Source organism: Nomascus leucogenys, chromosome X, assembly GCF_006542625.1.
Source record: "Nomascus leucogenys isolate Asia chromosome X, Asia_NLE_v1, whole genome shotgun sequence".
NCBI lineage: Eukaryota > Metazoa > Chordata > Mammalia > Primates > Hylobatidae > Nomascus > Nomascus leucogenys.
In genome coordinates, this window is record NC_044406.1 from 90,711,415 (window position 1) to 90,737,398 (window position 25,984).

Sequence of the window (25,984 nt, forward strand, 5' to 3'; positions counted from 1 at the left end):
AAGGCTCTCTAGTCACACATTCTTTCACAGCAGAACAACCTCCCAAGCAACTTCCAAGCAATAAGAGTCTGGAGACAGGCATTCTCTAGAGATGGCTCTGGTCTTGGCTTGCTAGGTGCCATTGGGAAAGTTGTCTCAGTATCCCATCAGTCAAATTGAACAAATAACATTGGTTCCCCAGAAATAATACTAGTTTTATTTCTACTTTGCTCAGAAATCACATCAAACAAGCCTCCTCTCTGCAGGGGCAACCCTGCAAAAGTTGGCCAAGTTTTTATGGTGGTGGAGGTGGGTTCTGTGGACAGCTTGTTTCTTCACATTGCTAGTAGCTATGTGGTGCTCCTCAGGCATTCTTTAGCTGAGATTTTTCATGTGATTATTTTGGCTTCCAGGCTACTCTTTACTCCATCCCAAGCCACGGGCATCTCCCCCTCACAAATACACCCCATGGCCTGCCCCTATCCATCCTTGCACTGTTCCTTGAACCTTCAGGAAAGGCAGAAGATCACCCTCCACTCTCTACCCCTGTCTGCCAGCTCAAAGTATGTGACATCTCTGGCCCTCAGCCCTCGGTTCTCTTGGCCAGAAAGGCATAGTCTAGCCAATCGGCATGAAGTTGGGTGTGGAAAGTTCTAGCCACAAGTACATAGGACATAATATACTGCCTGCCTGCCAGCCAGCCAGTCTTCTATGCCAGGGCTAGGAAAGCTGTAAGACGCAGCCACTTGCCTTCCAAAATTTGGTCTGGGAAGACATTATCGTGGGAATGAGAAGCAAAGCCTCAGCTCTAGAAGCCCAAATAATAGCAGATGACCCCAGGCTGTCACTGGTACTGTGCCTTCTCTCTTCCCCTTTATGTTCTTCTCTGTGCTCAGGGAGAAGTGGGACACTAGATTGGGCACTTGATCCCTTATCTAGTTTTTCCTGGGAGAAATTCACCGGACTTCTCTGAGTTTCAGAGTTCAGTCTACACAATGGAGCAAGGAGCACCCACTTGATCTGTGGCCTTCAATAATCTGATACTATGGGATCATAGAGCAGAGAGTGGAGGTAATATCCAAGTGTTTTCGAGTTATTTGCAAGAAAGCTGCATAGTCAAACCAAGCTATGATCAAGGGGGCCCAGATTCTCTGAGGTACCATCAGAATTGCAAGAAGCAAACTGTTTACGAGTTTTATACAATCCTGCATTGTTCCCACAGGCACCCAGTACAGGCAGCAGGCTGCCACCAAGAAGGCTGGCAGTGCCCTCTTGAGGAATCCCCTGGCAGTGCCAGGAGCTCAGCTGGACTCTGAAGAATATTTTGCCAAGGGCACCCAGCAGAACCAATGGAAGCAGAATCACAAAAATAGGTGGGGGTATGTAGGTAAAACTGGGCTCTGGAGGACCTGGGAAGATACCCTGTGAGGTCTGTAGGGAGCCCTCAGGAAAGGTCTGCTGAGGAGGTACTGAGGCAGAGTGTCGGGGTGTACAGAGCAATGAGAACATACTAGATTCTAGGGAGTTGGGAACCTTAAGGCACTGGGATGAGTGAGACACGGTCACCTGGCTGGGTCCCTTTTCTGGCCCTGGGCATAAGAACAAGCATAAGAACAAGGCGAAGACAGGGGATGTGGAGAGAGAAAAAGAAGGAAACAGAGACAGACACACAGACAGAAACAGAGACAGAGACAGGTAACAGAGACAGAAAGAGATTGAGACTTGGGGAGAGGATAGAATGAATATTAAGGCAATAGAGATGGAGGAAAGCAGAAGAGAAACGTGTGTTAGGGGAATGTGGTTGATAAATTGGTATCTGTGGGTTTATTGGGAACACATATTTTCTTTCCAGTAGCATTGTTGTCCCCAGAGCTGCTGCTGAGAACTCAGGGGAAGCTTTGTGAGAGGGCTCAGTCTGAGTGATGTCCCCTGTGTGCAGAGCTGTCTCATCTATTCGAGCCATGAAGGATCATTTGTTTCATCCTCTAAATCTGAACTCCCAAAGTTTGGGCTCACTCCTGCCATCCGATGAGCTGAGGAGACACATTTGGTGATTTCTTGCTCTTGGTCCTCCCCCTTCTCCAGGGCAATTCCGACAGTGACCATCCAGAAGTTTATTGCTGGCAAAATCCTACAGTTGAGCTTCCAAAGCAGGCATAGTCTATGGCTGGCGAGCAGGGCTGGGGAGGGCAAGGGGCCCTAGGACCCTTTTCCATCAGTCACATGGCCTTAGTCTCGTCTGCCCTGGAAAGCTACTACTATACCGTTTTGCAAGGGGCAGCATTTCCAGAGATCCTTTTTTTCTTGGGGCTGATAGAAGAGCAAAGTATCTAGAGTTCTAGTACTCTAAGCAAGCCTCAAACGGTGCGGGATTTGGCCCCAGTGGGCCCACAGGGGCATCTGCCACAGACTCGTCCATTTCCTAACAGCAGAGCCCAAGCCAGTAACATGTCCAAGGTCACAGCCCAAAGAGAAAACTGTAAGACACAATCTTGCCTCTTTCCCACCCCAGGAAGGCATGAGTCTCTGCTCAGTATCTCCCTCCTCTTCTCTCCTCTCCCAAGGAAAAACCACAGGAAAAGTTCCAGGAGACCATACCTTCCTTCTCCGGAGTCTTCCAACAGGTGCCCCTCTTATTATATGCCAGCCAGTTGTTTTAAAGGCCATCCATGGGAGGACACCAGCCTCTAGGTCAAGGGAGCTGTGAAGGGAGACAGGACTGACAAGGAGCCCAGACAGACAGTGTTTAAGATTCACCTGTTCCAGAAAACCTTCCCAGGCTGATTCCATCTAGCAGTGGGCATTTAAATACCTTCACAGTCTTTAGAAATAACTTATTGCTAAGGCAGGTTTTATATAGTATTTCCCTGTTTTTGCTGCTCAGCCGTTTTTGTCTTACCGCTTCTTTCTCTGTGGCAAGGACTATATTTCGTTTCTTCTCTCCACCCTCACTGCCACCTGCTGCTTCACTCTAACCCACTCCCTGCCTCTCGTCTGCCTGGCTTAAGCTCTCTGATGAAGATATTACACTTGGAAATCACCCACATCTTCAACGCTGGCCTTTTCTTTAACCTAGTCTGTGAACTTGCATAGGTCTTGCCCACTTCTGGGTCTTTATTATCGTAGCCATAAAATTATTACAATTCTAGCCTCCCCCAGCCTAATCACAATCTGTTCATCGAATTGCAGCCTGCATTTTGTCTTCATGCAGTTGAAACTGAGAAGGATTTGGAGGAAATTATCTTAAAAGACAATTTTTTCTTCTCTATTGTGTTCGTAGAGCTGGGGGGTGGGGGAGGAATGCTTATTTTCCAAGGAGTCGGGAGGGGAAAGGTGTAGAGGGCCAAGGGCAGCTAGGAGTGATGTGGGGAGCTGGAGCAGATTTGGAAGGACTTTGGGAGCTAACATCTAGGTTTTTGACTCTGAGCCCCTGTCGGGGCTCTCACTTCATGGCTTCTCACGCTTGTGCTATATATCCCACACCGATTAGACCCAAGGATCAGTTGGAAGTTTCCAGGACATCTTCATTTTATTTCCACCCTCAATCCACATTTCCAGATGTCTCTGCAGCAAAGCGAAATTCCAGGCAAGCCTTAGGGAAAAAAGGAAAAACGAAGAAAATGAAACAATTGGCAGTGAAAGGCAGAAAGAGAAGATGGAGCCCTTAGAGAAGGGAGTATCCCTGAGGAGGTGGGGAAAAGGGGAGGAGAAGGGGAGGAGGAGAGGAGGAGGAAAGCAGGCCTGTCCCTTTAAGGGGGTTGGCTGTCAATCAGAAAGCCCTTTTCATTGCAGGAGAAGAGGACAAAGATACTCAGAGAGAAAAAGTAAAAGACCGAAGAAGGAGGCTGGAGAGACCAGGATCCTTCCAGCTGAACAAAGTCAGCCACAAAGCAGACTAGCCAGCCGGCTACAATTGGAGTCAGAGTCCCAAAGACATGGGTAAGTTTCAAAAACTTTAGCATTGAAGATTCAAGCGGACACAGGAATTCACAAGAGAATTTCCAACTTTGGGGTTCGGGGGTTCCATGGTTTAAATGAGTCGTGGTTTGGCACTTGTTTTCTTTTTAAATTCCTTAACATTCAGTTAGATTAACTCCTTCTCCGCTGTACTGAGCATGATGCTTTATTACCAAAGAATTCCAGCAGCACGTGGAGAGTCCCACAGATCTCTGGAGAGAGTGCCCAGCTGGATGGATGTGGTCATGTGTCCTCCTACCCCCTCACTTCCCTCTATCTTCTCTTTTCCCTTGGTTCCAAGGGCCTGGTAACGGTCGGGTCAGCTTGCCCTCCTGGTTCTGCTGGAGGCCACTGAGCACTGTCTAGCCCTCAGATGTACAAAATAACTGCTTGCTTGATGCAAACTTTGAACCATGTTTGGCATCAATAGGAAGCTGGGGATCGGGCAAGCTGGACTCAGGCTTGGCTACGGCTGAGGAGGCCATTCTCAGGTTCAGGAAATGAAAGTAAAGTCCTCAATGGCTTGACCATGGGAAACAGATACGGGTAGGAGTGTGTGTGTGTGTGTGTGTGTGTGTGTGTGTATGTGCATATGTGTGTGTGTGTGCACATATAGGGGTGATCATTTCTAGCAAATATCACAGACATAGCTTTCCTGAAGGCTCTCTGCTGTGACAAGGAGGCTGCTGGGACATTAGGGCTCTTGCTAAGTTGGCTGAGTATTGAGGGCTTTTCTAGGTTCCATGAACAAAGACAGAAGCTATGAGGTTCTGGTGATAGTTTCTACTCAGAGTAATGTGTGCAGAGCACAAGGGTCTTTGTCCCTATTGGACTCCACAGAGTCCTGTAGACATTGCTCACATTTGGCAAAACAAAGACAGCAGCTTAAACACATCCTAAATGAAATGAGACTCAGTTGCCCCATGTATTCCCTATCAAATGTAGCATCCAGTAGACAACATCCACAGAGATCAATTTGCAATTATACTGAGCTGGTTCAGCCTTTTGGTTGTTTCATCAAGAAACACGGAGAGAACACTTTGAAGCATGTGTTCAGGTAAAACAGGAGGGAGAGCATGGACAGGAAGACAGAAAAATCAGACAAATCCCAGATCTGCTACTTATGAACTATGTGACCTTGGGCAGGTCACTGAATCACCACTTCCTCATCTGGAAAATGGGGATAGCAATAACTACTTTGTCTACTTTCAGGGTTGTGAGAATCAAGTAACAATAATGTCGAAGTCCTTTGAAAATGGGCAAGATCTATAACAACTGTAAATCATGATAATACCTACTACAGACAATAATGTGTACACAGGCTGACTCTTCCTCTTTCCAGGGTGGTTAGGTTTCTTTGCGTGCTTGGGTCAGAATCATTTGACCAATTATGTGTGGCCAGATGAGAGGTGAATGTTGGAGGAACTCAATTCCTGCCCTGGGTAACATCAGGAATCCTATCTAATGTCAGCCCAGCTGATTGGATAGGTTGTGCATGGAAAACAGAGAGGGAGTAAAGAAGGATGTTGAATATTACTTCCTCAGGGGATGAAATCCCTGAGGAAAGGCAGGAACAAATAAAGTGACCACAGGGACAATTGCCTGTTACGGAGGCTCGGTGGTTTCCTCCAGAGGAAGATTGCCACAGATAAGGGCACCACTGAGGATGCACATTGGGTCCCAGGTCCTAAGGGTGGACGACACTTGGGCCAGGTACATATGATGGAGCAGCCATTGAGTTTTCATTTATTCAATAACAGAGTATCTAAAGTACTTTGAATTATAGATCATCTCTAACAAGGTACTGGACTGCCACTACTTCTGATGTGGAGTGCACTGCTGTTCAACAATTGCAGTAAACACATCATATCATGGAATCTGGGATTGGAAGGAACTTTAGAAGTTGTCTGAGCCAACCTTCAATGCGGGATTCATTTTTACAACAACCAATTAAACGTTCATACAGCCTCTGCTTAATCACCTCCAGGAACAGGGAACTTACTACTTCAACCATATAGAATCCCTTAGGATTGGAAGCAAGGAGGAACACTGATTCAGTAGTGTCTGCATAAAAGGTTTATGGGGAAAATGATAGCTCATTAATTTTTGCCTTGATTTGGAAGGGGAATGTTCCAAGTGAGTCTTTGGGATAATGATGGAACCAGAAAGGAGCCAAAGAGTGGTAGCTGATTATTCTGTGCTCTGAAACACAATGCCATTATTGAACAGCAAAACATTGTCTGCAAGCCTGTTGTCGTCTGAGAACAGTGGCTGTTACCCTGGTAACCAGACTGTGATGCCTCCATCCAAAAGTGGCTGTTTGCCAAGCAGTGTAGTTTTGGCTGGCTTGCAGTAAGTGGGTGTAGCCCAGGAAAAAAGTGTGGCGGCAAAGTGGGGGTCCAGTTTTATAAAATGCCTGAAGACTAACTGAATCCCATCAAAATGGCAAGAATGCCCCAAGAATACCAGGAGCCAAAAATAAACCAGATCCCAGCCAGCATGTTCACCTAGTCTTCCTGGAGACACTGACTAAAATAATCAAGTGCAGCCTTCCCTACCTCACTTCTCCCTTTGGCCATGCAGAGCCAGAAGAGTTCTTGGAAAGCCAGGCAGATTGAAAGGTCTGCCCTGCTTTAAGGGGCCTTAGGCTTGGCTCTGAGCTAGGAAAGCCAGAAGTTTTCTTAACAGGCTGACAACTCGAACTGCTCTCTCAGAGCGATCTGAGTAATAACAACCTCAACCCTGGGAGGTGGGTGGGAGGGGAAATATAGTCTCCAAACCCATTAAGGTAGAACTCCAGCCAGTAACATCACTTTCCCCCATTGCTTTTGTCTATCATCCTGAAGCCTTGAAAGCCATCCCCTGGATACAGGTCTTTGTCTTGAAAGAAAGCAACAGTAGAAATGCCTTCCCTGCCCACAGCACTTCAGGTCTAAAGAAGACCAAGTGAGGACAGTGACATGATCAGGAAGGGTCACAGCAGCCATAGTAGGTGAATGGAGCAGCTTTTCCTTCCTTTCCTGCTTTCGGAGCCTACTCCATGCCAAACTTACATCAAAAGCACAGCAAGTACTGGTATTGATTAATCCCTCTTGTCTACTGCAAAATGGCCCTGAGGGCTGTCTCTCAGCTCTGCACTGGCCTCTGAGCTGTCTGCCAAGCAGGACTCTAGAAAAGAGTCCCAAGAAAGAGAATAAGGTTCCCCAAATCAGCTTCACACTGCAACCAAGGAGAGAGGAGGAAATGGTGGGAGACTGACCTGAGGAACAAGGTATGGCTGCTATTGTCTTTAGTACCAGTTACTTCCCTTTCATCTTCCCATTCGTGGGCAAGGTGGAGACAATGTGCCAAGGATAAGTTTTAACAATCAAAGTCCTACCTCAGCTTCCCAATGCTTGCACATAAATTGGAATGTGTACATCATTCATTCTCTCTCTCTCTCTCTGTGTGTGTCTGAAGAGGAGTGGGGAGTATAGGCAACAAGACAGTCCAGATGCTGTTGCCGTGGTAATACTAAAACGTGTCCAAAGAGGAGGCTGAGATTCCTTTTTAGTTAACCTTGTCCACATGATTTGACTATCCAGCAGGCTTGGATTCCCAGGCCCCAGAGGCTTTGGGACTGTTTTCCAGCACTTGAATGTGGTATATAAGTGCTGATATCACAAGGGATATGTAGGAAAGACAAGATTATAGGCAGGGCATTGTCTGACCAGGACGAGGCCAGAAGCAAAAGTCTTTGTTTGTCTCTGGCACCTCTTGATAATTGTTGTTTTACTCCTAGAACCCACCCACTGATCCCCATCCATCCCTAGTACCAGTCACGGCTGCTCTAGCATTTCGGCCTTGTCAACTACTGTAGGCCCTGATCAAGGAGGCCTCTGTTCATGGGGTGAGGTTAAGGGGTGGGTTCTGGGAGGAGGGTAAGACTGTAGTGCAGATTCGAGACCTAGGGAGATGGGGCCAGTTTCTCACTCAATGAGCCTGCCTGTTGTTTAACTCTATTGTATAGGGTTCTTCTATCTCTCCCTTTGTCAGCTGGATTCAAGGGACAGGCTGGGAATTGTGCAGGGTACAATTGGTCTCTTTCTACCATTCCTTTCGATGAAAGCCCTTCCTCTCCTGCCTTTGATGAGTTCCCAGATTCACATTGAATTTCCATCATGGAGCTGGTCCTTGAGGCGGGCCCAGGGCATGGGAAAGGAGGGAGGGAGGGTTGGGAGCTCTTGGCGCCTGCTTAAAGAGACAGCATCAGGATCAACACAGTCCCTTGATGAACCTGGATCTGTGTAAGTCACATTGGTTCTGTTGATCTCTGTCAGACGGCTGTGAAGAGCACTGGTGAGAAGGGCTTAAAGTTGGAGTATCAACTATCACAGATTGATTAGACTTGTTTTGGGAGTTTGTATACAAATGTAGCCAACCATGACATGTCATCATGATCTTTTCCCTTTGCTTACATTTTGCCCACACGACTTTGTCATATCCATTTTAACACTTGGTTATAGGTAGCTTTAGATTTTGATTCACAGACATACGTTTGTTCGCCCCAACAGGATTTCAAGTTTTCTAAAGAAAGGGACTGGCCTTTTAATTCCCTTCTGTTTCTCCTAATGTCTATGTCACTGCTAGTGTGCTTAATTCTTGTACTGAATTCACAAAAACAGAAATGAAAGGAAAACACTGGAGGGGGTCATTATTTTTCTCTATGACCTTTCATCAAAGTCAGGCGGTTTAATCCGATTGAGTTGCATTGAGAAATGTTATTACTATATGGTTCTTTTATGCCAACTCTCTCATCTCGCAGTCTGTACTTAGACTGGAAATGTGAGAATGTCTCTTGAGAGAGCCAAGGAACTTCTCCTCTAGAATCCCTTCCAGCCTTCTTGAATCAAACTCACACCCTTTCAACCAGGAGGGGTTCTGAAATGGAGAGCTTTCGGCTTCAGGCTATTGTTCACACATACCCAAGGACATTTCTTGGACTGTGAAACATCAAAGGGAGCCCAATGGATCTTTTCTCAGAATGCTTTGATTGTCAACTACTTTGATGAAAAAATAATTTCTTGCAGGCTCTGAGTTTTTCTCAGTTAGAATCTAAAATCTGATTCTTGCTTGGACAGACTGACTGAGATTCTTCACTTCTGCTGAACTTAAATGCCCCCAAAGCAAACATTTAATCTAGGTTGTGAAGAGATGAACATCTGATGCTTATGCTGATATTACTGAATTGTTTATAGCTTAATAGTGATAGATTTATCTAAAGTCATTTATTTCAGACTTTACATTAGAAACTCATTAAAGCCTACTTCTTTCTTGTCCCTTGCTTTGAGCTGTAGTGGAGCAGAAAAGGGGATGCTAAGTTATTCAAGCTCTAAGAAAATAGAGGAAAAATGGATGTAAAAAGAAAGGCTATGATCTGGTGACTCAGAATTGCTCCTGAGGCTTAGCCATCTATCACCCAGTAAGAACACAATCCATGACACTCTCAGGTTATTTGGATGACGATTGAGGGATCAGATACACTCAAGAGGATGTTTCCCTCTCATGTTTGCAACCCTAGAGGTGGCATCAGCTAAAGCTTAAAGTGGAGTTCTCTTTTGGCTAGCAAGAGTTCAAGTTCCTCCATCCCTGACCATACCTGCACAAGCACTTAGCCCTTCCCAGATGAAAATGCTGGGGTGAGTGAGTAGGCCCAAGATGGTCACTTGCTAGGGTGGATGGCTCTTCTTACCCTCGGCTAAACAAACAGTCCTGCCATTGTTCCCTGAGTCTGACCCCCTCCCCACCCCCCGGCCTGCAGGCCCCTGTGGAATACCAATCAGGCTCCTGAGATCTCAGGAAAGAACAAGGCTTCTTTGTCCGGGGGAGCTATGGAGGGCTCTGTCCAAGCCCTGACCCTGTGCTGGGGAGAAAGGGAACAGTGGGGTCACTGACCTTCCTCTCCCCCCATCCCCAGGCTTCAGAGACTTTCTTTACTAGAAGAGTAAGAGTTTGGGGGTGGGGAGGAGTTGGATAGGCAGAGAAGGAAAATGGCAGTACTGTTTACTTCCAAGCTCCTTTTCTTGACTTATAGGCTGAATCTAGATCTTAACCTGTTGAGAAAGAGGAAGATCAATTTCTGGAATGTTTTCTGAGAACAACAATCGATTTCAGTTGTTGTGTTTTTCTCTGTGGTACACATGTGTGTATGTGCACCTTTGTACACATGCATGCACGTGCGTGTGCACACACACAGACACACCCATGGGCCAGCTCTGAAAAGACACTCTTCCCAAGCACGTTTGCAAAGTTCATGCTGAGTAAACTCAGCCTCCACTCACAGCAGCACAGCTACAGATTGCTTCTCATAGAGGCCAAGTTTCCTGGCAGCAATGCTTTAGTTCCTGGAAAAGGAAGTTCTGCTTCAAATGTTAGCTGCTTACTTTGTTTGGCTTGGGCTTCTGAGCCTCATCTTTGGTGTGACATTCTTTGAAGGCCAAGAAAGGGCTGTCATTTCAGGTGATGGTGGGTAATAGGACTCACTCCTTTTGTGTCTCTGAGAACAGAGGCAAATGCCTCTACCTCGATTTTCCCATGACAGAGATAGTTTGGTCTTTCCAAATCTGTTCACATTGATGCAGTTCAGTCATGCAAATCACCAGGTGTTCAGGCTCTCTGGGCTAAAAACAAACTGTAACTAATGTTAACAGAATCGGGCAAAGGAGTCCCCTTTCCCTGGTACCCTACAGAAAAGTGAGTGTGGCTTGGAGAAATGCTTGAATACAAAAATCCAAGCCTAAGAAATTAATACAATTTATTTTTATTGTACAAGCTGTCACAACCTGCTTATTCAAAAATAGCAGCTTCCCAGTACATTTGCTGAGTATTTGTGTGTGTGCATGTGTATACTGTGTTTATAGATGTATAAAATCAGTGGGTATATATATATATATATATATATACACACATATATTTATAGATATACATACATATGAATTAAGACATTTTTTCTGAAGAGCTTAACATTCTCATTTCTTCTACATTTTAGGGATCTGGCCTAGAGGCCAGAGGAAGCCATTCTTTTCCTCATCTAGTCAGTCATCTACTTGGCATTTGCTAAGGTTCACTCCATATGACTTCTTAGAGCATGGGACTAGTACTTGGAACACAGCTGCTTTCAGAGCCTGTGACTTCTTGTGTGCCTTTCCTGTTTCTCAGCAACACTGGTGTAGGGCCTGGGATACCAGGTCTGGGGATCTCAGGGACTCTTAGCACTTTAAGACACATGTGTTCCCAGTCCCTGGTGTGTTCTTCTAGTGTCAGAAAGATGTTTCATGCTTTGCTGACTTTGTATAAAGTCTGTAGCTGTTTTGACAGAATCTCAGTGTATAACTGAGGGTGGGGACATTAGCCAAGCTGCATTATAGGAGGACAGAACCACCATGCAAAGTGTCCAAAACTGTTAAGCCTGCATTTTTATTATTGCGAGTAATATCAATCCTGCTATTTCCATTTCTTGTCCTGTGCTAGCTCCATCCTGTTTAGACTGCTCCTCCCATGTGTAAACTAAGAATAATCAAGCATTCCTTGCAACAAATACACACGATGCTCAAAAATATCCAGGACCATGCAATTTCCAAAGTTTCCTCCACCTGGAATGCTCTTCATGCTAAAATCCTGTCTGACAATACCAGCATCTCTGGCCTGCACTCATCCCTTCCTGGAACTCCAAGTGCATTTACCCTCTGTTATCACTTACTTGGCTGCCTGAATTGTTAGTTGAAAATATTAGGTCTACTTAGCTAATTCTTCCTCAGGAAATTAAAGACTCCCATATGGCAGAGTCTGTGTCTTTTCTCTCCTCATATCCCATATAACACCCAGCATAATGCTGGGCATATAGTGAGTGTTCCATAAATAGTTGATGAATGACTAAAATAAGCAAGCAAACAAACAGACCAGAACAATAAGAAAGAAGGGACTGATTTCATAATCTCTCTGGCTTGCTATTTGAATTGCTGAATTATTATTATTTATTAAATATTTTTTAAATTCTGGCAAAAAAAGGTAAGGATTTATTTTCTTTCTTTCTTTCTTTTTTCTTTTTTTTTTTTTTCTTGAGACAGAGTCTTGCTCTTGTTGCCCAGGCTGGAGTGCAATGGCGCAATCTTGGCTCACGGCAACCTCCACCTCCTGGGTTTAACAGATTCTCCTGTCTCAGCCTCCTGAGTAGCTGGGATTACAGGCATGTGCCCATGCCCGGCTAATTTTTGTATTTTTAGTAGAGACGAGGTTTTGCCATGTTGGCCAGGCTGGTCTCGAACTCCTGACCTCATGTAATCCACCTGCCTCAGCCTCCCATGTAATCCATGCCTGGGATTACAGGCATGAGCCACCGTGCCCGGCCAAAGATTTATTTTCAAGAATGAAACAAAGTAAAGATTCTGGGTCAATCTCACATGCTGAAAGCCAAAACCTCTAGCCGCTCCTGCTTTTTGACTCCGGGGTGCCCACTATCTCCGAGCCTGTGAGCACAGGGCCTGGCTGGCCTGGCAGAGAGGTTTGAGTGGCATGAGCTACCTACTGGATGTGCCTGACTGTTTTCCCTTCTTCTTCCCCAGGCTTGTTAGAGTGCTGTGCAAGATGTCTGGTAGGGGCCCCCTTTGCTTCCCTGGTGGCCACTGGATTGTGTTTCTTTGGGGTGGCACTGTTCTGTGGCTGTGGACATGAAGCCCTCACTGGCACAGAAAAGCTAATTGAGACCTATTTCTCCAAAAACTACCAGGACTATGAGTATCTCATCAATGTGTAAGTACCTGCTATCCCACACAGACCCATCTTTTTTTTCCCTCTCTCCATCCTGGAGATAGAGAACTCTTCAGTACCTTAGTAACTAGCAGGGGACTGGGGTGGAGCCAGACCGGATTCCCGAGTCTTCCCTCTGTGCAGATCTCTCCTGCTCCACATTCGAAGCCCATTCAGAAAGGAGAGGTCTGCCTGCCTGCCTGTCAGCCCCTCCCACCCCCGCCCCCTTGTTTTCTTACACATGTTCTGACCTCTGCTAGGTGTGGTTCATATTGCCCAAGTTGGAGCCTCCAGCGTAGTAGGTATGGAGAAGCCAAGGGAGGCACTAAGCCTCTCCTGTTCCTAGAACAAGTTAGGCTCCTGTTCCTTCACCCACGTTTCTTCTTGTCTAGCTCCCCACTCCTGTGAGTTAGCATGTCTGAAGGGTCGGGCAGGGAGAGTAGGTCCCTGGTTCTCCAGGTCCCAGGGTAAGCAAGGTGTGGAGGGAGGGGCATATGTTTCTGGTCACACACACCCTGTCTTCACTTATTTCAACAAAGATAAGGTGAAAGCATGCAGGAGGAACCTGGTGATTCCTCTAGAGAATCCCTAGCCTTGTTAAAGTGCTCGCTCTGGTGTATACCTCACTTATGTCGGGAAAGAAGCCAGGTCTTCAATTAATGAGATTCCCTGGTCTCGTTTGTTTACCTGTTAATGCAGGATCCATGCCTTCCAGTATGTCATCTATGGAACTGCCTCTTTCTTCTTCCTTTATGGGGCCCTCCTGCTGGCTGAGGGCTTCTACACCACCGGCGCAGTCAGGCAGATCTTTGGCGACTACAAGACCACCATCTGCGGCAAGGGCCTGAGCGCAACGGTAACAGGGGGCCAGAAGGGGAGGGGTTCCAGAGGCCAACATCAAGCTCATTCTTTGGAGCGGGTGTGTCATTGTTTGGGAAAATGGCTAGGACATCCCGACAAGGTGATCATCCTCAGGATTTTGTGGCAATAACAAGGGGTGGGGGAAAATTGGGCGTGAGTCTGTGGCCTCGTCCCCACCCAAGGCTGGGTCCTCTCTAGGGGCCTGGCATTTGAGTGAGGAAGTGATGGCTGCAGCCGAACGAGAAGGTCAGGAAGAACGTGGTGCCCAGCCGGCTTAGCCTCACCTTTCAAAGGTTCCCTAAGCAAATTTCTTCTCAAAACAGAAAGCATGAGTTTTGTGGGATGCTTTGTACAATCAGACCATTTCTAAGCCATCTGTTGGGATCCCTTTGCTCCCTTCCTAGCAGGGACCACAAGAGTGGATCTAACTGGACAATAGCCTAAAAATGCCGCTCATGTGATTGAGACTTGGGCACCTGATCTGAGAGGGAGGATCGACAATAAAAATTAAATAATTGACTCCAAGATGAAATTTACAATATTCTGGGATCCTGCACTGTTGGAGGTCCCAGAGGGAACTGGAGTAGATCTGCATGTTGAATGTTTTATTGTCTGAGGGTTATCCATGCTTTGAGTGAGGTGCACATTTGTTTTCAGTCTCTGGAGTTAAAGATCCTTTGGCGGCTGAACATGTGTGGGTTCCAGCAATGTCTTTTTGTGGCCAGCAGTTAGCTTAGAAAGGTTTTGTATCTGAAATTTTAATCTCCTATTGGCTTTGTTCAATGACTAGGGAACAAAAATGTTCCTGTGGCAAGGAATATTTTCTAAGCTCAGCCTAAGGCACAAAATGGCACGACTTTCTTTCAAGATCTGTTTTGATTTCTTTACACCTTATCTGCCCAAAAACATCCTCTGAAGCCTTTCTAACCCAGGGATCCTCCTCACTCCTCCCCTACCCATTCCCCCCACCCTCCGTCATACTGGGGCCAGTTCTCTAGTAGATACTGCCAATTACCCTTGGCAGAGGTGCCCTGCTCACTAATTTCATTTGAGGGAGAGCCCTGGAACCTGGTTTTAATGTCTGGCACATGCCACTCCAGGATCTCCCAGTTTGTGTTTCTACATCTGCAGGCTGATGCTGATTTCTAACCACCCATGTCAATCATTTTAGTTTGTGGGCATCACCTATGCCCTGACCGTTGTGTGGCTCCTGGTGTTTGCCTGCTCTGCTGTGCCTGTGTACATTTACTTCAACACCTGGACCACCTGCCAGTCTATTGCCTTCCCCAGCAAGACCTCTGCCAGTATAGGCAGTCTCTGTGCTGATGCCAGAATGTATGGTGAGTTAGGGCATGGGTGCTTTGGCTCTCCTACCCACTATGGAAGCACTATATATTTGGTTATTTTCTTAGTGTAAGGAGGGTGGTGATTATGAGAAAAATATAAGATGACGAATGATTGGGTCTTAGTTTATTAATCCTTCCCTACTGAAACCAGAGAGGTTTCTTCCCCGGGAAGGGAACTTGGAAGTGGTGGGAGTTTTCTTGGCCGTTCACATTGGCCTACTCTAGTTGACTGCTGTTCACAACCCCAAAGCAGCACATTTCAATAACAAACACAAGGTTTCACCGCTGTTCAATACCACCTTCTCTTTTTTGTAAACCTGTAGAAAAAAGGATCCTGATTGTTGGTAGAATCCAACTTTACAGCCAGGATAATTAGAGATGGAAGAAGGGCTCTGGGGGAAAGTCTCCATGTGGCCCCGTAACTCCATAAAGCTTACCCTGCTTGACTTTTGTGTCTTACTTAGGTGTTCTCCCATGGAATGCTTTCCCTGGCAAGGTTTGTGGCTCCAACCTTCTGTCCATCTGCAAAACAGCTGAGGTGAGTGGGTTATTTGGGTTATTTTACAAGGGAGTAGCTAATACCATACAAATTACACCCATGACCTTCAATTTTAAGGACTGAAAGTTTCTCTTTGCTGGATTTTGAATTAGCCAATTGCCTTCTACAACATGTTGGCTAAGTATGCCTGAGCCAATGAGCATAGAAGGTAAAACACCTGTTTTCTCTAGAGTTGCATAGAAAGACTTCCTTTCCAACCCTTCCCCTCTTAAAAGAGAAGTTTGTAGCTTTAGGTAAAGATAGAGCCTAATGGCAAAATCCCCCACATGAAAATTTTCATTCCTTTGGTTAAAAACCATATCAAGAAAATGGGCTGTGCACAGAGGCATTTATAGGTTTTATAAAAACATTTTCAGTTTGGAACTTCTTTATCTCAAATGAGAGGTAAAATAAGTACATTTGAAAGGGAAAGCACTGTATTGAGAATAGATATTATATACAAATGAGGCGGGGGAATAAAAGTAAATCCTGGGGAGAAAGGCAGTAAATTATTTCTTTGACAGCAAAATGTTGACTTTAAATTTTGGGCCCCTGGGCACAACTATAGGGAACCAGTTAATTATTTTGGAGTACTGTACTATTTCATGACTATTCTGTGTTCTGCGTGTTATGGGCCAGGTGCTGTGGTGTACACTGAAGACTGGGAGGCCCACATTTAGGGAAGTGAAAACTTAGTTAGAGATGTGGAATTAGCACACAAGAAAGATATCAACACATTCAGAAAGCTGTATTCATGATTTACAGTGGAGCGTATTATTGCTGTTGCAAGAAACAGTTCTTCCTCTTTCATTTTCCTGCAGTTCCAAATGACCTTTCACCTGTTTATTGCTGCATTTGTGGGGGCTGCAGCTACACTGGTTTCCCTGGTGAGTTGACTTTGAATGATCTTGGCAAGTAAATAGGCCTGAGATAGTGTGGGTACAGCTATTCTGAAAGGCAAGAAGGTAGACTGCTTCCATCCTTGAAATGCTGGTGGGAAGCTTCTGGGAAGATAGCAAAGGTTAGAGGCTCCATACTTCTACTTGCATTTGCAAGGCAGAAAAACATCACAAATTAGATAGGAACAAGAAAAGTGGTATGAGGAAAGAGGTAAGAGATTCAGAGACACGAATGATAGTATTTAGTATTTATAGAACATGTAATGTTGCCAAGTACTTTGCAGTCATAAATTACAGTTAATTCTCAATACATTTTGATCAGATCAGTGACAAAACACTGAAACATCATGAAACATGACTTGCTATAGCCCGGAATTCTATATACTATCAATATGAATCCACCTTGGATACTCTCCAGTGGATTTAGTTACTCATATGGAAATACTGGGAGGACCTCCTAACATTATTAGAATTGTTATGATTATAATACAATGCTATGTCCCAGGTCTTGCTGATAGTGCTACAGTGCCCTGTGAATGTAGTGTGCTCGTTGTGCAGATTGAAAACCTAAGGCACTGAAGGGTGAAGTGATTTATCTGAAGTTATTTTATAAGCAGTGATCAGACAAGATGAGCTCACAGAACTCTTGGCCCCTTCTGCTGAGGTTTCCATACAGAGTCAAGTAATTTCTCACCTTGTAAAATGAATTGATTCATTAACCAGGGGAGGGCTCTACTGCATGATGTGGCTGTGTGTCTACAGCAAGCACCCTATGACTCTAAGTCACTCGGACATATGGATGTGGCAAAGCCCAAATATTGTTCACTTCTCTGAGGAAAACTCAGTGCTAGATCAAACAGAGGTGTGGAATAAATCTTTGTGATTTGATTCTCTGGGCCTAGGCCATGAGACTCATGATGCCTCAGAGACATCGGACTTCCAGTCAAGTGTATATGGAGAAAGCCAAACCTGGGATGTACTGCTTTCTGCAGAGCAGGGGTTTTTCGCTTATTTAGTTATGATTTTATTTCTACCCTTCCTCATTCCCAAAGGGATTTGAGGAGGGAGTGCTTTCTTTTCTACTCTCATTCACATTCTCTCTTCTGTTCCCTACAGCTCACCTTCATGATTGCTGCCACTTACAACTTTGCCGTCCTTAAACTCATGGGCCGAGGCACCAAGTTCTGATCCCCCGTAGAAATCCCCCTTTCTCTAATAGCGAGGCTCTAACCACACAGCCTACAATGCTGCGTCTCCCATCTTAACTCTTTGCCTTTGCCACCAACTGGCCCTCTTCTTACTTGACGAGTGTAACAAGAAAGGAGAGTCTTGCAGTGATTAAGGTCTCTCTTTGGACTCTCCCCTCTTATGTACCTCTTTTAGTCATTTTGCTTCACAGCTGGTTCCTGCTAGAAATGGGAAATGCCTAAGAAGATGACTCCCCAACTGCAAGTCACAAAGGAATGGAGGCTCTAATTGAATTTTCAAGCATCTCCTGAGGATCAGAAAGTAATTTCTTCTCAAAGGGTACTTCCACTGATGGAAACAAAGTGGAAGGAAAGATGCTCAGGTACAGAGAAGGAATGTCTTTGGTCCTCTTGCCATCTATAGGGGCCAAATATATTCTCTTTGGTGTACAAAACAGAATTCATTCTGGTCTCCCTATTACCACTGAAGATAGAAGAAAAAAGAATGTCAGAAAAACAATAAGAGTGTTTGCCCAAATCTGCCTATTGCAGCTGGGAGAAGGGGGTCAAAGCAAGGATCTTTCACCCACAGAAAGAGAGCACTGACCCCGATGGCGATGGACTACTGAAGCCCTAACTCAGCCAACCTTACTTACAGCATAAGGGAGCGTAGAATCTGTGTAGACGAAGGGGGCATCTGGCCTTACACCTCGTTAGGGAAGAGAAACAGGGTGTTGTCAGCATCTTCTCACTCCCTTCTCCTTGATAACAGCTACCATGACAACCCTGTGGTTTCCAAGGAGCTGAGAATAGAAGGAAACTAGCTTACATGAAAACAGACTGGCCTAAGGAGCAGCAGTTGCTGGTAGCTAATGGTGTAACCTGAGATGGCCCTCTGGTAGACACAGGATAGATAACTCTTTGGATAGCATGTCTTTTTTTCTGTTAATTAGTTGTGTACTCTGGCCTCTGTCATATCTTCACAATGGTGCTCATTTCATGGGGTATTATCCATTCAGTCATCGTAGGTGATTTGAAGGTCTTGATTTGTTTTAGAACGATGCACATTTTGTGTATTCCGGTTTATTACTTATTTGGGGTTGCATCAGAAATGTCTGGAGAATAATTCTTTGATTATGACTCTTTTTTAAACTAGGAAAATTGGACATTAAGCATCACAAATGATATTAAAAATTGGCTAGTTAGATGAATCTATTGGGATTTTCTATAAGTATTCTGCCTTTGCAGAAACAGATTTGGTGAATTTGAATCTCAATTTGAGTAATCTGATCGTTCTTTCTAGCTAATGGAAAATGATTTTACTTAGCAATGTTATCTTGGTGTGTTAAGAGTTAGGTTTAACATAAAGGCTATTTTCTCCTGATATAGATCACTTAACAGAATGCACCAGTCATCAGCTATTCAGTTGGTAAGCTTCCAGGAAAAAGGACAGGCAGAAAGAGTTTGAGACCTGAATAGCTCCCAGATTTCAGTCTTTTCCTGTTTTTGTTAACTTTGGGTTAAAAAAAAAGTCTGATTGGTTTTAATTGAAGGAAAGATTTCTACTACAGCTCTTTTGTTGTAAAGAGTTGTGTTGTTCTTTTCCCCCAAAGTGGTTTCAGCAATATTTAAGGAGATGTAAGGGCTTTACAAAAAGACACTTGATACTTGTTTTCAAACCAGTATACAAGATAAGCTTCCAGGCTGCATAGAGGGAGGAGAGGGAAAATGTTTTGTAAGAAACCAATCAAGATAAAGGACAGTGAAGTAATCCGTACCTTGTGTTTTGTTTTGATTTAATAACATAACAAATAACCAACCCTTCCCTGAAAACCTCACATGCATACATACACATATATACACACACAAAGAGAGTTAATCAACTGAAAGTGTTTCCTTCATTTCTGATATAGAATTGCAATTTTAACACACATAAAGGATAAACTTTTAGAAACTTATCTTACAAAGTGTATTTTATAAAATTAAAGAAAATAAAATTAAGAATGTTCTCAATCAAACATCGTGTCCTTTGAGTGAATTGTTCTATTTGACTTCACAATAGAAACTTAATAATCGTACCTTGTTCAAGGAGCTCATTCATTTTTCAGGTCATCCAAGTCATTCTCATAACATTTCTCTGAAATAAATAGTATATGAATAGATTACTCCTATTACTATAAGTGTCTTATAGTTGAAGACACTAAGAAATAGAAGCAAAGTAATTTGCCCAAAGAAATCCAATAAGTACGTGTCTGAGCTTGTGTTAAAACGCAGATATTGAAACCAATTTATTGCCTACTTAAAGGTTTCTTTTCTCTTCGAAGTTGGGTTTCAGAATGTTCAGAGTCAACTGTGGTTACTTTGTCAATACCATAGTGGTGCCCCAGTCCCCGGTGCGTTTAGATTTAAGTTATTGTTACCTTCTCTTTAAATTGTTTGGATATTCCAGTAATGATCCCTTAGTAATTCATACGTAACTAATATTTAGTTTTATTTGGATAGTACTGGATGGAAGGTTTAGTACTTAAAGGACAGAGCAGGTATGGAGAGGGCAAAGTAAATGTAAACAGGCTGTGGCAGGGCAGTACTAAAATAAATTAGTGACACCTACCACCCTGCGTGGCCAGCCTACTAGCCCACCGAGGACATAGCATTAAAGCCCTTTCACAACCCTAGGTTAGAATTTGGCACCCTTGGACAGCACTCTGATGACCAGCTTAAAGAAAGCTGTCTTAAAATCATTTCATTGCCCCATAGTTGCAGCTGGCAAATGATTGGAGAGAAAGGAATCTTTAGCTGGAGGGATGACAAGTCAGTCATCAGTTAAGGAGCTCCATTCAAAAGCAGTTTCAATTTAATTTCCTGATTTCTGCTTAACCACAATTAATATTCTGCAAGGGAGTCTGGTTGAATGACTTTAAGACATAAAGAATAAAAATATGACAGGGACTTATTTTAAGACACTGGCAAACAAGGACACAGCACCATATTTTGGAGAATTGATTCAGGGTTCTACAGAGTAATTGTATTTTTGCCTCAGAGGAACCGAAAGCCAGTTCCCAAGAAAGCTATGTTTTCCATCTGCCCTTATTTGGCTCTGCCCTCTGGGATGAATCTATAGATGGAGTTTCTAGGCTCTCAGAAGTTGAGAGCATCTCCAGTCTGTCAATTGAGCCCATTGTTCTTAGCTCTCCCACACACCATAAACCTCCTTTTTTCTAACTGAAAGAGCTCTCTTTGTGCTTAGATCAGCCAAAGATCAAGATGCAGCAGTATAAACAAGAAACATTTTCTTACAGCACCAGTTATATTGCTTTTCCCATCTTCAGGGTCAGTACTGAGTGCAGTTATGCAGGACGTGGAAGCTGCAGCTTTGTCCAGAGCAACATTCGTTCATTCCTTAATTTGTTCTGTGAACATTCATTGAGAAACTACTAAGTATTGTGTTAAACCCCAGGAAGTTCAAGTTTGGGGGCAGTGAGGGTAGAAAGGTGATCAAGACCAGATCTTACACTCAAGGATCTCTCTCAGATTCAGCCATAGCAGACAGGTCTTCCAGGGTAAACTGGAGTGGAGACAAGGAGTGTGCAAAAGGCAGTCTGACCGGCTGACTCCAGTGGGCATCTGAATTTTCCCCTCAGTATGTGGGAGGGGTGGGTGTTAAGGGCCTTGACTTCACGTGGCTCTGGATTTTTAGGGCACGGATACAAACAAAACTTCAATTTAGAGTCCTGACAACTTGTGACTTGCTCTTTCTATGTCACCCTGCTTCTTGCCTTACATGTGACAGCATTTATGCACACACTGGCACAATGCATGTACATGCTTCCACCCACTCAATCATTTGGCTGAGTCTGAGAAGCCAAGGAAGGGTAATGTAAGATATAACATATCAAAACTGCACTTGTATCCCCTAAATTTATACAACAACAACAAAAAAGATACCAAGTCTTTCTCTGTTTGGATTTCCTTAACTGTGAACACAGGGAGTGTGTCTATTTTGACATTAACAGTTCACTTCATGAATATTAAGTACCAAATAAAAGAAATACTCATTATTATATTTACAAGATCAATACTTGGCCATTCCTACATCAATAAGCAGGTAAGGACTTCAAGTCAATATTTATACATTGGGAAAGATTTTCCTTGTTCACTCACTTGTTTGAAAGAAGCAAACATACTCTTCATTATATTTGTTGTCCCACAAAGTTTGGTGCCTATGTGCTCCTGTTCTGAGACTCCTCGAATTGATTGACTTTATTCTAAAGGAAAATATCAGATAAGGTAATGAGTGTTTTACTGATTATGGATCAGTCCAAAGAAATCCAGTCTTAATGTTTTACTCAAACTCTCAAAAAATATTTATTTGATAAATTATCTGTGCCAAGTGTTATGCTAAGTGTTTGTGGTATAGCAGTTAATAAAAGAGATACAGTCTCAGCCCTCACGGAGCTCAACTAAAGACAGAAAGGGGCAGGCAGGGAGACAGGGAGCATGGTGAAGAATGAGGCTAACATCCTTCCACAGAACCAGTGGAAAAGATAGAATCAGGGAGAAACTTGCACAGTCCCATGAGAAACAGAGTCATGAAAAAAAAAAAGATATAGACACGCAGGTCTGTATTTAGATAAATGCAATGGTATTTAAGATTGAAAACCATTAAATAGGCTTGGACTGTTTTGCTCCCCAATGTGGAAAGTCACCCAGCTCTAGGTTCCAAAGGAACTAGCTTCACGGATCTTCTATATATTACGTGAAACCCTATCTTTCAGGCATCAAAGGGGCAAAATACAAAGCTGATTCTGAGGGTTACAGTATTAAAACCAAACAAGCCAACTGAAATTTGAAAGTGTATAGATGGTTTTAATTCTAGTTGATGATGAATTCACATGTAGACCAACTTTAAAAAACAACAGGGAAATGTGGCTCTTGCAATCAAAGCTTCCTTCCATGTCCCCAACATGTACCAGATAGAAATTTGGCGAAATCTCATTTGACTTAAAATATGAAATCAGCCCACATTATCCAAAAAAAAGTGAACAGAAACATAAAAATTATCCTATATGCAGATGATATTATCACAAGCTCAGAGTGGTCTTAGCAAACAAATGGATCAGCTAATTACTGCTAGGAAGAAAGTATACATATTAGCTTTCCTAAAAAATAAATTTGTCATTTTCAGTAGATGTTCCTACCTTCTTGTTGGTGAACAGTGTGAATAATTCCATAGAGCAGGTACCTCAAGATATATTCTGCAGCTGGCTTATCTGAAAGGACAAAAGTAAATTACATTTCTCAAAGCCAGGTAATATATGGGTGCTTATGGAATTTCTGCACATGTGTTGTTGTTTGTTTGTCTTTAATAGCTTAGCGGGTTACAACTACTTTAAAATATTTCCAGGTTAAAGAATTTTAAGTCATGCTTTATGCCCTATTTGTCTTGGTGTTAAAGAAGATTCAAAATAATTGTCTGGGCAGGGCGTGGTGGCTCATGTCTGTAATCCCAGCACTTTGGGAGGCCAAAGAGGGCATATCACTTGAGCTTGAGGTCAGGAGTTCAACACCAGTCTGGCCAACATCGCAGAACTAAAAATACAAAAATTAGCAGGGTGTGGTGGTTCAAGCCTATAATTCCAGCTACTCAGGAGACTGAGGAACAAGAATGCTTGAGCCTGGGAGGCAGAGGTTGCAGTGTGCCGAGATTGTGCCACTGCACTCCAGTCTGGGCAACAGAGGGAGACCCTGTCTCAATAATAATAATAATAGTAATAATAATAATTGCCTGAAGAGAATCTTGGCCCGGACTGTAGGCAGCCTTGCCTCCAACAATAATAGCTGCACTTTATCAAGCACTGTATCTGCAAAGTACTTTACACATCTTATCTCATTTCATCCTCACATCAGTCTTATGAGGCAGAAGCAACTATTATCCTTCAGTTCCATGCTGGAGCATGTGGCCTTGTTGGTCACATCAGTTTACACATGAGCATGTTAATCCTATCCTAGCTCAGCTGACTGGCAAAGCTGCAGAGATTAGCCGAATTCTGGTATTTGTCAGGGAGCAGAGCCACTATCATTGTAGCTCAGTATTGCGAACAAAAGTTCTCTGAAAAGGGGCCACAAAGCGAGACACCGCCTCTACAAAAAAAAAAAAAAAAGTACTCCAGCATGGTACCTAGTGCCTGTAGTCCCAACTACTCTGGAGGCTGAGGTGGGAGTATAGCTACAACCCCAGAGGCTGCGGGTGCAGTGAGCTGTGATCGCACCATTACACTCCGTCCTGGGCAACAGAGCGAGACCCTGTCTTGAATAAAAAATAAAACAAGCAAAATTATTAAAAATAAAAAGGAATTTGGAGGAAAGAGACCTTTTTTTTTGAAACAGGGTCTCACTCTGTTGCCCAGGCTATATTGCAGTGGCACCGTCTCGGTTCACTACAGCCTTGACCTCCTGGGCTCAAGTGATCCTCCCACCTCAGCCTCCAGAGTAGCTGGGACTACAGGTGACTGCCACCAAGCTCAGTGCTAATTTAAAAAAAAAATTTTGTAGAGACGTGCTTTTGCCATGTCTCCCAGGCTGGTCTCGAATTCCTGGCCCACCTCCGCCTCCCAAAGAGCTGGGATTACAGGCATGAGCCACTGCTCCCAGCCCCAAGGAAAGAGACTTTATTCCAGAGAACAGTTTGGACACCAGAGACACACAGCCTTAAGTGTAAAATGAAGGTGTGCTCTAGAGAGCAAAGCTAGGGTTATACTTTTATAGCAAAAGTTTATGCAAATGAAGTATTCAAACTCACCTGGTTCTGATTGGTTGATAGAACTGAGCCCTGATTGGTCAAGGCAACTGAGCCCTGATTGGTTGAGGCAGCTAAGCCATGATTGGTCAAGGCAGATGATCTCAGATTGGTTGGTTCAGGTGAGCTCTGAAAGTCCCAAAGTTGAACAGAGGTGTGGGTTTTGGAGGAACTTGAGACCTCTGACCTTTAGTTGGCAGATGGCCACTTGGCTCTATTTAAAATTTAGGCCCAGTTAGCCACTCAGGATCCATTTTGGAGCATTGCCTATTTCAGGTTCACATTTGTTCATAGTACCTGCCAAAAACTCCATTCAGAGAAGCAGTTGTTAAGGGGGGATAACCTGAAGGAAGTGTACTCCATTCATTCCCCAGTCATCTCCAAATATTTTTTATTGTGCAATACTATCAGTAAAACATGTTGGAGCCCCCACCCCCCCCGCCATGACCTTGCTGCTCTAAGTGTGGTCTTAGAACAAGGAGCATCAGGATCACCAAGGAGCTAGTTAGAAATGCAGAATCTCAGCTTGATCTGCACCCACTGAATCAGAAACTGCACTTTAACAAGATCCCAGGACGATTTGTATATATATTAAAATTTGAGGAGATTTGCTGTGTGTAATTATATAAAATGTATTAAAATATATATTAAACATATGCTTTAAGTATTGACATTATATTCATGTACTGCTGTTCTAATATACACATTATAAAGCATGGAAAACAACATTTAAAAGTATAAGATAAATATGAAGTAATATTTTAAAATATGTTTTATTTGATAATATATACATACACAATTTATATCTTATTTGAAACATATTATTAATATTTTAGTGAGAACAATGTGACTGAATATGCCTCATTAATTTTGAAATCATGGTTTAACATTTTAGAATACTGAGTTCAGTTTAAACTGACCCTTGGCTCGAATGGATGTTATAGCTGAAAATAATAACTTACAAAGATTCATAGATGTGAATGGATGTAGTATGACATTGGCAGTGTTCAATAAATTATGTTAAATTTTCAGCCTCACTTTGCAGTTATGCAAAGATTTTTGTTGAAATTTGACTGTCAAATTTTCACTCTCCCTGCCATCATTCAATGGCCCTTGCAAACTACATTTTTTTTTTTTTTTTTGAGATGGAGTCTCGCTCTGTCACCCAGGCTGGAGTGTAGGGGTGCGATCTCTGCTCACTGCAACCTCCGCCTCCCGGGTTCAAGCAATTCTCCTGCCTCAGTCACCTGAGTAGCTAGGATTACAGGCATGCACCACCACACCCGGCTAATTTTTGTATTTTTAGTAGAGACGGGGTTTCACCATGTTGGCCAGGCTAGTCTCAAACTCCCGATCTCGTGATTTGCCCGTCTCAGCCTCCCAAAGTGCTGGGATTACAAGCGTGAGCCACCGAGCCCGGCCCAAACTAAAATACTTTTACAAATGAGTTCAAGCTATTAGAGTAGGTTGTTTCAGGCAAGTTAAACATGTCCTGTTATTTTAAATATATATATATAAAATCTTATACTTTTAAATGTTTTGTTTTTCATGCCTTATATGTGTATATTAGAACAGCAGTACATGAATATAATGTCAATATTTAAAGCATGTTTAATATATATATTTTAATACATTTT

At 43.5% G+C, this 25,984-nt stretch overlaps 1 protein-coding gene and 1 long non-coding RNA gene across 6 annotated transcripts; one reads left to right on the forward strand and one right to left on the reverse strand.

Annotated features, from left to right (window-relative positions):
- Positions 1 to 679: 679 nt before the first annotated feature.
- PLP1 (proteolipid protein 1) lies at positions 680 to 19,569 on the forward strand. Of its 5 annotated transcripts, none has more exons than XM_030807570.1 (9): positions 680 to 829; positions 1,202 to 1,358; positions 3,772 to 3,918; positions 12,537 to 12,723; positions 13,420 to 13,681; positions 14,753 to 14,921; positions 15,392 to 15,465; positions 16,287 to 16,352; positions 17,481 to 19,569. In XM_030807570.1, the coding sequence occupies exons 3-9, from the start codon at positions 3,915 to 3,917 to the stop codon at positions 17,550 to 17,552; spliced, it is 834 nt and encodes a 277-aa protein (XP_030663430.1). In that variant the 5' UTR covers positions 680 to 829; positions 1,202 to 1,358; positions 3,772 to 3,914; the 3' UTR covers positions 17,553 to 19,569. The 5 variants fall into 5 exon arrangements, with proteins under 5 accessions (XP_030663430.1, XP_003262180.1, XP_030663431.1 ...); XM_003262132.4 differs by having other exon boundaries at positions 13,420 to 13,576; XM_030807571.1 differs by having other exon boundaries at positions 1,202 to 1,352.
- Positions 19,570 to 19,629: 60 nt separating this feature from the next.
- LOC115833366 lies at positions 19,630 to 22,809 on the reverse strand. Its single transcript, XR_004028803.1, has 4 exons — positions 22,750 to 22,809; positions 21,713 to 21,816; positions 20,849 to 20,961; positions 19,630 to 19,688 (listed from the first exon to the last, which is right to left on the reverse strand). It is a non-coding gene; the product is annotated as an uncharacterized LOC115833366 (long non-coding RNA).
- Positions 22,810 to 25,984: the final 3,175 nt, after the last annotated feature.

Coding starts and splice junctions, on each gene's coding strand:
- PLP1 (XM_030807570.1), top strand. Junction 12,724..13,419: donor TATGAGTATCTCATCAATGT/GTAAGTACCTGC, acceptor CTGTTAATGCAG/GATCCATGCCTTCCAGTATG. Junction 13,682..14,752: donor GGCTAGGACATCCCGACAAG/GTGATCATCCTC, acceptor CAATCATTTTAG/TTTGTGGGCATCACCTATGC.